Source organism: Protobothrops mucrosquamatus, unplaced genomic scaffold (genome assembly GCF_001527695.2).
Source record: "Protobothrops mucrosquamatus isolate PMUCROS unplaced genomic scaffold, P.Mucros_1.0 scaffold_181, whole genome shotgun sequence".
Lineage (NCBI taxonomy): Eukaryota > Metazoa > Chordata > Lepidosauria > Squamata > Viperidae > Protobothrops > Protobothrops mucrosquamatus.
Window position 1 is genome coordinate 20,278 of NW_015386257.1, and position 12,746 is coordinate 33,023.

The following is a 12,746-nucleotide window of genomic DNA, read 5'->3' on the forward strand; positions in this document are numbered from 1 at the left end:
CCTTATACTATTTCAGACAAGTGGCTGTCCAGTCTCTTCTTAAAAACCTCCAGTGATGAAGTACCTACAGCTTCTGAAGGCAAGCTATTCCACTGCTTAATTGTTATCACTGTTAGAAAATTCCTCCTTAGTTCTAGGTTGCTTCTCTCCTTGATTAGTTTGCTTCCATTATTTCTTGTCTTGCCTTCTGGTGCTTTGGAAAACAAGTTGACTCCATCTTCTTTGTGGCAGCCCCTCAAATACTGGAATACTACTATCATGTCCCCCCTAGTCCTTCTTTTCTCTAAACTGGCCATACCCAATTCCTGCAACATTTCTTCATATATTTTAGTCTCCAGGCTCTTAATCATCTTAGTTGCTCTTCCAAAGTCACAACATCTTTTTTGTAATGTGGTGCCAATACTGGATGCAGTATTCCAGGTGTGGTCTTACTAAGGATTTATAAAGTGGTACTAATACTTTATGTGATTTTTATTCCATGCCTCTGTTTATATAACCAAGGATTGTATTAGTTTTTTTTGGCTGCTGCCACACACTGCCGGGTCATATTTAAGTGATTGTCCACTAGGACTCCCAGGTCTCTCTCACAGTTACTGTTTTTGAGCCAGGTTTCGATTACCGGTATATCAAGAGACTTGAGATAAAAATAAATGTCTATTGAGTTGAGAGGTCCCAGAAGAGAGTATTTGATATGACTTTATTCCAGGAACTGTGGAATTTGTCAATAAGAACAAGCTGGACAAAGGAATTGTTCCCCAAATATAATTTCAACTAGACAGCACATTTGTATGCAAGCCATTATAGAAAGAGATTCAATTTCAGTAAAGCATTAGAGATGGATTGGGGGCATGAAAATGGTTCTTGTAAATCTATATTGAATTCAATCTAAGGATGTAATAACTGTATAAGGATAGAATAGGGCTTCTGTAGAGTAAAGGTCAAATTACTTAGTAAAAGCAATTTAAATGCCAGTGGGAAGGTGTTGTTGCTTTTATGGCAACATCATATTTGAAATAGGGTTTCCAGATAGTAGACTTTTCGATTCATGTGATCTGAATGTCATCTTAAGTTTACTATTGTAGATACTAGAAAACAAGTTCTAATCATAAAGTTGGAAGGCTGTTTAGCCCACCAACCCAACTGCCTGCTCAATTCAATAATCAGCATTAATGCACATCTACAGAGGGTTGTCCAGCCTGTGCTTGGATGTGTCCAGTGAATGGTGGCCCATCCACCTCTCTGGATTTTAGATTTTACTACCAAACTACTCTTAGGATTTTTTTCCCCCCTAACATTCAGTCAGAATCTATCTTCCTGTAATCTAAATATATTTTTCTGTGTCCCAAACACAGGAATAATAGAGAACAGACATATGACCTATTTTTGTGTGACATTTTTACTGATCAATATTTTTTTAAAAAAAAACTGTTAAAGGCAATGCCGATGCAATGCAAATAAGTGGAGAAGAAGCTGAAGTGTACAGATTTTTATCTTCTGCACTTAAAAATTGACATGGATGATTATTGTAGTCATGAAACAAAGAATTGCCTGCTGCATGAGAGAAGGCAATGATAAATTTAGAGAAAACATTGCACTACTGATAATGCAAAAGCAAGAGTAATTGGAGAAGATCCTAATGGGAATCTAGAAAACAATAAAATGAGGCTGAGAAAAGAGAAGGTGCCCATGGCATGAGCGTTTAAAAATTTAAAGAAACAGTAGCTAACAGACAGTCCAGGTAAAATGAAGTCCATTGCACCATGAAAAATTAGAAGAGGTGGAACTGAGCAGCAGTCATATTCTTCCTTCACCGTCCATATATAGAGAAAATATATTTAGATTCTTTAAACTTTCTTCACAAGATCTATTTCTAAACCTCTTGATCATCTTCATTCCCCTCCTCTGCATTTGTTCCATTCTGACTGAATTCTCCTGCCCAAAACTAGACCCAACACTCAAGGTCTGATCAAATCATGCAGGAATCTGGGGACAGCGCTTTCTCTTTGGTGCTCCATCAAAGAGTTTGAAAGATGAACAAAATCCTCTTGAGAAATGGATCGGTCTTCATCACCTTCTGCTCTACTTGCACTGCCTCTTTGAATCCAAACGTGGTATGAGATTTAAAGAAATAAAAAAGCACCAGGGAGGCAGAGTGAAGTTCTATGGCAGCAGGCAGAGACTTCAATGGCATCTCTGATATCAAAGCAAGTTGTCCAGACTGGGGAACAAACTCTGTTGCCAAAGCTTTATAAGATCTGGCAGGCTGGGATTGAGTCTAATAGCACAAAAGATAAGATGCCCACTAGGATGTGGAAGATGGTTAGAAGATAGATTAGTAAGCAGTGATTAAACTGATTTCTAATCTATAGAATATCCCAAAAGTCTTAGGATAGTTTTAAAAGGTTTCTTTTTTAATTGCACTAACTTTAGGGACATTTTGTAGAACTCTCTGATAGAGTTCTGTTCTAAGCTAATGCTATTGTATTTTTTATTGGTCTTTCGTTTTATAGGGTTTTCCCCTCCTGTTGATTGTATTGTGTGCAAAGAGCAGTGTTAAGTGGGTGGAGAGGTGGTCATCCTTAACTCATGCCCAGCCACTCAGCAAGTGTTTGAAATTACAATGGACCTACCTAGAGGATACTTATAACCCGGATTCAAACTTCTAACAGCTGCTCCTCCATGTTCATGTGACTGCACTTCAGGCAGTCGGTAACCAGGCTGCATTTACTGCCATTTGCAGCATTTTGCATCATGTGACCACATTTTGCAATGGTTTTGCCAAAAACTGGCATTTACTTCCAGTTTTTAGCAAAACCAACCCATAGCAAACCAGGCTTCACTTTACAACAGGAGTCTTCAAACTTGGCCCTTTTATGACTGGTGGACTTCAATTCCCAGAATTCCTCAACCAGGTACTCTGGCTGAGGAATTCTGGGAGTTGAAGTCCACAAGTCATAAAAGGGCCAAGTTTGAAGACCCCTGCTTTACAACCACTGTGTTTGTTCATAAAAATTGGCTTGGTCACATGGGTGAACCGATTTATGACCATTACATGTTATAACCATGATGGTTGTAATTCGAGGACTACCTTTAAATGTATTTGAAATAAATTTCACTCACTTATGAGTTTATGTCTGGGTTCTATCAGAGACATCAATAACCTCTGGCACTTTTAATATGTCTTCATTTACCTCCTGAGGATTAATTTCATTCTGCTTGCATCTATTTTAGAATGGTCATTTGAACATTACCCAAACAAGTTGATAAAAAAGTTCAGATTTGTATAAAATTAGCATTGATTAATTTAGATGTATAGATATACCCTCGGAATCCCTGCGATTATAATTGAAAATAAGCGCATTTTATTATATATTGCACAGGACTGTGATCCCCCTGCCTGAGGACTGGAATTGCTGTCCAGGTGTTCATTGTGTGTGGACAACTTCCATGTCCTTCCTCTTCTTAGATGTTTTCATCTTTAAACCATGGAATGATCTGTCCCTCCAACAGATTATACTGATCCTTTGTAAAATAGGGGCCCTGGCTGCCTAATGGACTAAATAATAACTTTGTTAATCTGGATTGTTTGCTTTAGCTATGGGATTCTTGAAACTGGTAGAATGGCTTCAAAATCAGCTTCTCTGTACTCTGTGGTATCATGTGGTTCAATTAAATTGGCTATAACAAGCATTATCAAGTAATTTCATTCACTACTTGATCTCTCATTGCTTAAAACATTAATGTTTTAAAAATAGGGAAAAAATACAAATCAAGTTAAAATAATCGTGAGTCAGTAGCTTCCCAGAGAAAATAATGGAACTAGTATACTCACACATACATCAGAAAAAGAAGAAAGTGAATATGTGCTTAGTTAAAAAGTGTATTAGGAACAACTTCATGGAAACCTCTCTTTCACTCTGCAAACCAGTACTTAAAATCACACCAATCTAGGTCCATCTAGATAGAATGCAGGTTCATTATCTTATTACTAATTCAACTCTGCTGGTTTTGCTATTGAGGCTTTAGACCAGGGATCTCCAAACTTGGCAACTTTAAGATTTATGGATTTGAATTCCCAGAATTGAAGGCTGGCTGGGGAATTCTGGGAGTTAAAGTCCACAAGTCTTAAAGTTGCCAAGTTTGGAGATCTCTGCTATAAACCTTTACTCCAACATTCAGCTCCTGGCTACTGTACATGTAGTCTGCAGATGACATTCTGTGGCCTGCAACAATACTTGGTTAATGTTGGGGATACTGTCCGGCAAGGCATTGGCATCCAGCCTGAAGCTCAGGAAATCCTGAGAAGATGAGCATCCTGGTGATTCAACAAGCAGATCTATCAAGAGGTAGGCCTGGTTAACCAAATGACAGAATTGGTGCCAATTCTAGGAGCCCTAGAAACCCCTGCCTGCTGTTGGTGGTGGGTGCTGTTAGTGGCCAGGCACTGTCATCAGGGAGGTAAAGATTGGCCCCAGGAGGTGAATTGGAGGGTGGTGACCAAGGAGGAGTGCCAGGTCTGACCATCTCCTTATGATGGTCTACAACAGACGTGTCAAACACAAGGCCCGGGGGCTGGATATGGTCTGCGAAATGGTTTCATGTGGCCCGCGAAGCCATCCTGGAAACAGTGAGGGAACGACCCTTGCTGCCTTAGCCCTGGCCCAGGCCAGCCGGGAGCCAATGTACAATTTTGTGGTGGCCATCTTGGCACTTGCCCCAGTGGACCATGCCTTAGCACTTGCCCCAATCCCACCCCCTTCTGCCCGAGACCCTCAGATCTGTCCCACTTCTGCCCAGGCCCCCTTATGCCCCCTTGACGCAAATGATGTAGAACTGGCCACGCCCACCCAGTAGGCCACACCCATGCCATCCACGCCCACCCAGTAGGCTGCACTCACTCTGGCCACACTCACCCGGCCCCCCCAGGGCAACCGCAATGTTGATGCGGCCCTCAGTGAAATTGAGTTTGACACCCCTGGTCTACAAGCAAGCAAGAAGGATTCTGCAAGGAAAAAGAGAGAAGAAAAGGATAAACAAATGAAAATAGATAAATGGAAAAAATACTGTGTTTTCTAAAAAGAGAAGTAATGAAAAGGAAAAGCTGGACTCAGGCAGCTTTCAATGGAATAGGTTTCTTAGATTATATCTTCTTAAGTATGATCTTGAAAATATATTACATAGCAACCCAGTAATAAAACTGAATGTTGGTTAATGAAAAATGGCCCAGCTAATTAGCCAAAGTGAAAAGGCTCTGTGTAGCACAATATTTCACAGTATTTTTAAAGAGTTAATAGCATATTGTGCCTCGTTTTGTTTTGCTTTGTTTTTGGAGTCACTAAAGGTGTTGGTGTATGAAAAGATTTCATTATGGCAGCTCCCAAGCTAACATCAAGAGAAGCCGGTTTTGGCCTTTACATAAAGCCTAAATTGTAATACTGTACCACAAATTCCCAGCCTTCAATTCTTGCCTTTAGTCCAAGATCCAATTGGTACTTGAAAATCCAGGCTATAGGCTAGACTGGGAAGCTTTAAGATTTTCGCATCTTTTGTGGTATACAATAAATCCTGTGTCGTCCCCTGAGATTTGTTCAGAAGGATCAGTGAACAACATCTTCTACTTTTCTAAATGCTGCAGGTTTATCCCTCTTCCACTTATATTGTTTTCTTTGATCACTACAGTATAAAGAACATCAGCCTTTCTGGATGAGGAAATGCAGAACTTAAAGCCTGTCCAAGAAATCTAGATCCCATTTTTTGAATTTTCAATTTTAGGGCGATATGTGAAGCTTGGGAGAATTTACATTTTCTGCTCTTCCTTTTCATAGATTTCAAAGCATCAGGCAGAAACACCTCAAGTATTCCTTTTAGGGAGCAGAACTAGGACTTGACTCACTGAAATCTATCCAAGCAGGGATGTATCCCACCTTCTGAGAGGTGAGCGCTTAAAGTTTTGTGAGAAACAGGAGGAGGAACGGTTCTGCTTGACTCAATGTTGAGCTAGAAAAGAAAGAATACTGTATATATGTGATCATGAACACTTCCTTTTGGTGATTCCCCCCTCAAAAGTCTACAGAACTAATTGCAGAACTGTGACAAGAGAAATGTTGCTGTTTCCAAGGCAACTGGACCCAAGCTATCTCCTCTCATCCCATCCTATTTGGTTGACTAGTTAGGCAGAATACAGAGAGGATATACAGCCAGATATGCCTGCATTTATGGGTGCATCCCATGGGAAATAAGAGAGCTTGGATGGATGTTATTTACTTTCCCATTAAGGGTGGGTGGGTTTCTTCATGCTCTGATTCACTCCAGCCTGCATTCTTCTCCTTATGAATTCTAGTGCATTAAATCTTCTCTATTTCCAGAATTTGGGCTTGAATGTCATCTACGTAGCTAAAACAGTGCCTGACACTTACAGAAGAGGGAGATGACAGGCTTGGGAACCTGTAAACATGCGTAAAAATAGGAGAAAAAAAAAACCCTTAAGAGGGACTCTCCTACAAAGTAACCCAGAAAACATTTTCAGTGTTCACATTTATGTCTGGCACTGGACAACAATGGAGAAAATTGTGGGATAGAGTGTTCAGCTTTCCCAGATTAGCTTGGAAAATCTCTACAGCTAATTCAAGCTCTTTCAATCCACTTTTGTCTTTACCCTTCACGTGCAGAGATATAATACGATATTGATAATGTGCTACAAAAAACAATGGTGATGAGATGGTGGTGGGTTTGCATTTAGTGCAAGTGAACCTTCTTAGTACGGTATTATTGACCTAGGATTGGATGTGAGGACATCACAGCCAAAGTAGTCCTCAAAAGGCTACTAGGATGACTCCAATGCTTTTTAAACTCATTCATTCTTCTTTAGGGGCTATTAAATTAGGGCCTTCAAATACACAGAATTCATTCTGAGATAGTACAGAGGTGAATTTGATTATTTGTTTATAAGAGTTAAATTTGTCAAACCAGGAGACTGTGAGTTCTAGTTCTGACTGAGCCATGAAAGGCGACTGGGTAACTTTGAGCCAGCCGGTCTCTCTCAGCCTAGCTCACCTCATAGGGTTGTAGTTGTGGTGAAAAGAGGAGGAGGAAGGACTATTGTGTATATTTGCTGCCTTGAGTTACTTATGAAATAACAATGTAGGAGAAAAATCTAATTAATAAATAAAAATATACACGAAATGGATTTAAGTCCCTTTTCATATGTTACCAGGATCCAAGCTCTGCAAATTAGCAAAACATCCAGCAGAAAGAATTGTATTGAAATCAAGTATATGCTTATGTCACATAATGCTTTGCTGCAGTGCACAAATAGCAATCTGGGTGTGTGTGGGGATGGGTCTTGGGAGAGAATCCATATGAACTTCCAAGAACAAAAGAGCAAAACACTGTTATAATTATATGGAATAACAAGGGATTCTAATATCAGGCACTTTTACCCCTCCCAAATCCAGGGAAAAAAATGACCAAAATGTATTTCAGAACAGTTTTAATACAGTTCTAGATCAATGAATATCCAATCATAGCTAGCATCTATTTTGGTTCTACTACTTGTATTTGGAGTCTTTTTTAAGTTGACCACACATAACTAAAGTTAGATCAGCATGTTATAATGATGGCAGGTAATACCTTGCTGCAGAAAGTGTCAGCCTGGATCTCTGGGCTAGTTTACCTGTCACAAAACAACCACAGGGAAACAAGTAAATAGTTCTGCAAATGCAGCTTGATCTTTGGGCCAATATTCTACAAGCCCACAAACAGCCAAAGAGATTCAAAAATTAGCACAGACCAGGATTGTTTCTATGCCACCTGTGTATTGAATGCATAACTTTAAATTTGGTCCCTCTGCCTCCTTCCCTAGATATGGGAAAGGAGCAGACAGCATGGATTAAAGGAACAGTTGCAAACTGCTTGTCATCTCCTATGTTAGAAGATGGGAAAGTATGTGTCAAAATTCTCTTTTCCAAGATGACTATCATAAAAGATAGTCAGTAACTGTTGGTTATAGTAAAGGAAGCAGAGACATCACTGGGGCAATCAGCTGTCAGATATAGTGCTTCTGTTCAAAAGCTATGTTGTTTTAAGAGTTGGCACCTTGCCTGGCTCCATCCTTTTCCATGGTGATTGATCCAGTCTTTTTCTTCTCCCCATATAAACTTTCTCTGTTAGCAGACTCGGCAATGTATGCGGCTCAAGATATAAAAATCACATACTCTGCCATCTCCTGTTTCTTCTTTGCTACTTGGCCATTTTAGCCCTGTTGCTTTCGGTATTCTGTGTGCATTTCCCATAGCCTTAAATGATTTCCTTTAAAAAAAAATTCTTCTTTGACACAATTTTGTGTTGCCTTTGGATCGTTCCCTGGGTGAAAGAACCCCAGAAAGGCCTAGAATCTTCTCTTTACTGGGTGATGTAGAACTCTCATATAATATTTCACATCTTGAACTAAAATGCCTAAAGCAAAAAAAAAAGAAAAAAGCATCAAGAAGTGGGATATAAGTTGGTCCAGAGATTCTAATGCAGTCTGTACACAATTTTGGAGCCTGATATATAAACGGACTGAAGTGCAGTTAGGGACTGCTGTTGAGCTTCTAATTGTTGGTTAAAATTCTGCAGTTCAGAGAATATTTATAAAGCAGACAATACAAAACATCCCAATTTTCAGCAGTTGCCCTGATTTTCCACATCCTGCAATAATTGGAATGTCAGTTTGACCGAGATAGAAGAAAACCTACTCAGAGAATTGAGGCAAGATGTACAAAATGTTGTGTTCTATGAGCTGCAGAGGCAAAGAGTTGGAGAAATCCAGGAGATAGAAAGGAAAGATGAGAATCAAAATGACTTGTTCTAGTCAAAAGTGGGAGAAGCCAATTTGATTGGCCATAGAGGAAGTCTGAATTAATACTGTGATCTAAGATAACCATCAGGTATTTGCCTTATGATCTCTCCTTTTAAATATTAGTTCATTCATGAAAAGTAGCAGCAATGGTTGCCAAGTACGTAGGATGCCATGTAGCATACTTAACTACACGTTGCATGCTCTGTTACTGCTGTTGCTGATCCCCTATGAAAGATGCTGAGGATATGTTTTCGAGGCACCTTAAGTGGTATGCAGCCAAACCCAAACGCCCCATAATTAGGATCAGGCAGGCTTGCTGAGCACTGGGTCCAGGCGTTTTGGCCTGGCTCCCAGTAAAGGATAATACTGGAATAACGGTTGTTGCTGTCTCCTCCAAAGACATATATCCTCTTCCTCCAGCAGGCAACACCAGGATAAGAGATGGCTATGGGGAGCAATGGGACAGAGATGCTATGATTGGTTGTACCATCTCTGAGCAAGCAAATACAACGCTGGGTGAAGTGGCGGATTCCTTGAGCATCCTCTCCGGAGAGCCCACCAACCACAAAGATGTTGTTGCCCAGTGTGATGGCACTGGCTTCATAAAATTCTAAGGCTGTAGGGATCTGGGACCAGGCTCCTGATATGACATCATAAACCAGGAATCCCTTGTGGGGAACTGGCAAGTCAGAGTCACCCATCTCTCCACCAATGAGATATAGTTTTCTCCTGAGTGCTGTGGAAGCAAAATATGACAGTGCAAAGGGAAGGCTAGAGATGGTCATCCATTCTTCTTGCTCCAAGTCATATGTCTCTGCACTTATCAGCGTCCCTGTAGCATCCCAGCCACCAGCAACGTATAGCTTTTTCTTGCATACGAGGAAAGCGTGCCAAGCTCGACGTGTAGACATGGAGGGGAGCTGAGACCAGCAGCCCCCAAGAGTATCATATACAAGCAGGTTGTCAGAATATGAACCATCTAAATGCTGCCCACCAGCTATGTAGAGTTTATGGCCCATGGAGGTACAACTGGGAGATGTCACTGATTTCAGATCAGGGAGCTGATCCCATTGATCAATGGAAGGGTTAAAGAAATGCACATGAGAATCCAACTTCTCATCCTCAAAATTCACTTCACTCCATTTTGGGAGACCCACACACACCATTCCTTCATGATACATGCCATGCCTCAGCCCTCTACTTGCCCACAACCTTTCTTCCACACTAAGCTCCTCCCAAGGGAGACGCACACACTCATAAAATTCTTCCGTTTGAGCCCGGACCTCAGCAAGTTCCTCTGGGGTCAAGAGGGGAAGGCGAACATAATCCATAAGTGCTGCAAACTTTGGGAGACGCTCGGCAAGATTATAGGTGACCCAGCGGCGCACAGCTCTGTACACAATCAGTTCTGAGTCCACTGCCAGGATTTCTGAAGCAATAATGGTAATCAGGATAGTAACATCCAAGTACAAGAAAGCAGGAAGCTCTGAGAGATGCTCAAAGTGAAAAGCAATGTAACTTGATGTTGAGTGGAGTAGAGGCCGGTGATTGTGGGAATATGCCAGCACATAAAGCTCCAAACAATTCTCCATGGAAATCCTTTCTTTGAGAAATCTATAAAGAGCCAGAAAGGAGACATAATAGACTTTGGTAAAAATGAACCTTGCAAACACACACTCTGTCTCATTTTATGTAATTGCTTGTTATATTCTGATTAGATTAGTTTTTATTGTATTTTATTGTATTTCTCTAAGTAATTCTGAAACTCAGAGGGCAGTGCACATACAGTATCATTTAAATAAAAATGGTAAATTAAAAGGAAGAAAGATTAGGAAAATCTATAAGAGGTATTGGATGTGATTGATAGAACCTTTAGCAATGGGAACACAGATGCCTACAGATCTTAATGGGAGCAAAATGGTGTGATTTTGTCATGACATAGGGAAAATAGCAATTAAACAGACTCTGATGGCATCCTAGAGTAGTCAAGCTAGTATTGTCCAGAAATTTTGGGTTTCAGTTCTCCTCAGTGCCAGCTAGTTTGGCCAATAACCCAAAGGATTATATGTATGGTAGCTCAATACTTCCAGAAGTTACCAAAATCCTGGTATTTCTGGGCAATACCCAGAACCAGGGTTTCATGTGGAATTATTTATCTGGGACACATTAGAAACAAGATCTTAAGGACTATAAAAATATCATCATCTCCATTGATTTAGATATGTAAGACCTTTCTTCCAATACCTGGTGATAATGTCTAGTGCAGAAGTAATCTGAAGTCTACTGGCTGCAGTGAACAGTTCTTCTGCCTCTTCCCCAAGAAGCAGCAATTCCCCAGTGTAGACATAATCCAGGAGGCTCTGGAGGCAAGTGGCAGATAAGTCCATAAGCACAATTTCTCCTTCCCGTGATTCCTTGAAGGTGCTGGTGAACATGCGCTGGAAGTAGAGGCTGACAGAAGCTAAGAGTATTCTGAAGGGGAAGCAACCACGAAGAAAGAGAAGGAGATAATGATTGTGGAAAAGTGCACACTCTCTGCAAGATAATTGTTCTAGCTTAATTCACAAAGATCTTAATTCACAAGATTTCAAAAAGCAGGGTTAAGAAAGACTCAGCAGACAGAGACCTTCTAATTGGTCTAAGTTGCAGGCTACCATAAGTTAGATGGAACAATAATTGCATTCAGTATAGGCCTAATCTGCTTTACATTCCCCATATAGATCTATTATCATGAGTTTTGGTGGGTCTTTGTGGATAGATCCTCTAACAAATCGGCGAAGCCAATGATTATCTGGATGTTGTTTGAGTTCCAACTCTTCTAAATATTGCGGCCAGGGTATAACAACAATCAGAATCTATCAACATCTAAAGAGTACAGGGTCTTCATCTTCATTTCAACATCAACTATGAGTTCCTCCTAAATACATCATGAGTTATTACTTGTGCCAAACATTATTTTACTAGTTTTTATTCAAGTGGATTATAGAAGACTAAGCATACTTCAAAGAAGAGAACTTTGAAATTCTCACTGGTGCAATGTGCTATTTTTACATTAAGTAGGAAGTGATGAAAAAGTATATCCAAATAAATATCCTGTCTTTCAATGGTCAACCCTCTTTTTAGTGATCTGCAGTGCTCCCCACTTCCGTCTCATTTCCTAAATTTAGATTAAATTCCAAAGGGAAAAAAAATCACATAGGAACTCCTCTTATTTAGGGGTTTTTTTTCAGTTTCAGAGACATGGACAGTTACAGAATCTTCAAAATAACAGAATGTTGTGTAAGAAATGAACAGTATCAGCAGTAACATATTCCCTTTGACTGCCAAGAGAAGTTTTTAAAAATTCAATCACCTTGAGAATAAGCCAGAAAACCAGAAACAGAAACTGCAAACAAACTCTTTTGCAGACACTGTACAGGAGTTTTTAATTCATTTATTGACAACAGTTGTCTACCTGTGGCATGGGAACCTTCTTCCATCAGCCACCAGGGTGATATCGCAGAGCTGTTGATTCTGGTACAACTCCTTGATTCCTACAGGGGTAGAAGAGAGGATGCAACTGACTGAAAGGGATTGAGGAAGGAAAATATGAGGTTGTACTTCCACACATCACAAGACAATGGAGCCAGTTTCATCTAGATGTTAATGCACTAGTGTAGAAACTGGGGGTCTGGGTGTGCTAGGGGTATTTTAAATTGGTTTTAGCCAAATTTTAGTAGAAGCGGCCGATTTAAATATTTATTTTTAATGATTTTTTAAAACTTTGTATTGTATTGTATTAAACTGTTTTTAAACTGGCTGTAAGCCGCCCTGAGTCCTACGGGAGAAGGGCGGGGTATAAATATAATAAAATGAAAATGAAAATGAAATGCTAGTCCTGCCTTAGGGATGAAAGCAGGCTGGGTGA

At 40.1% G+C, this 12,746-nt stretch overlaps 1 protein-coding gene across 1 annotated transcript; it reads right to left on the minus strand.

The window, feature by feature from the left end:
• Positions 1–9,021: 9,021 nt before the first annotated feature.
• LOC107294543 (kelch-like protein 12) lies at positions 9,022–12,364 on the minus strand. The gene is made up of 3 exons (XM_029285688.1): positions 12,294–12,364; positions 11,084–11,311; positions 9,022–10,453 (listed from the first exon to the last, which is right to left on the minus strand). Exons 2-3 carry the CDS (start codon positions 11,272–11,274, stop codon positions 9,022–9,024), a joined length of 1,623 nt encoding a protein of 540 aa, XP_029141521.1. The 5' UTR covers positions 11,275–11,311; positions 12,294–12,364.
• Positions 12,365–12,746: the final 382 nt, after the last annotated feature.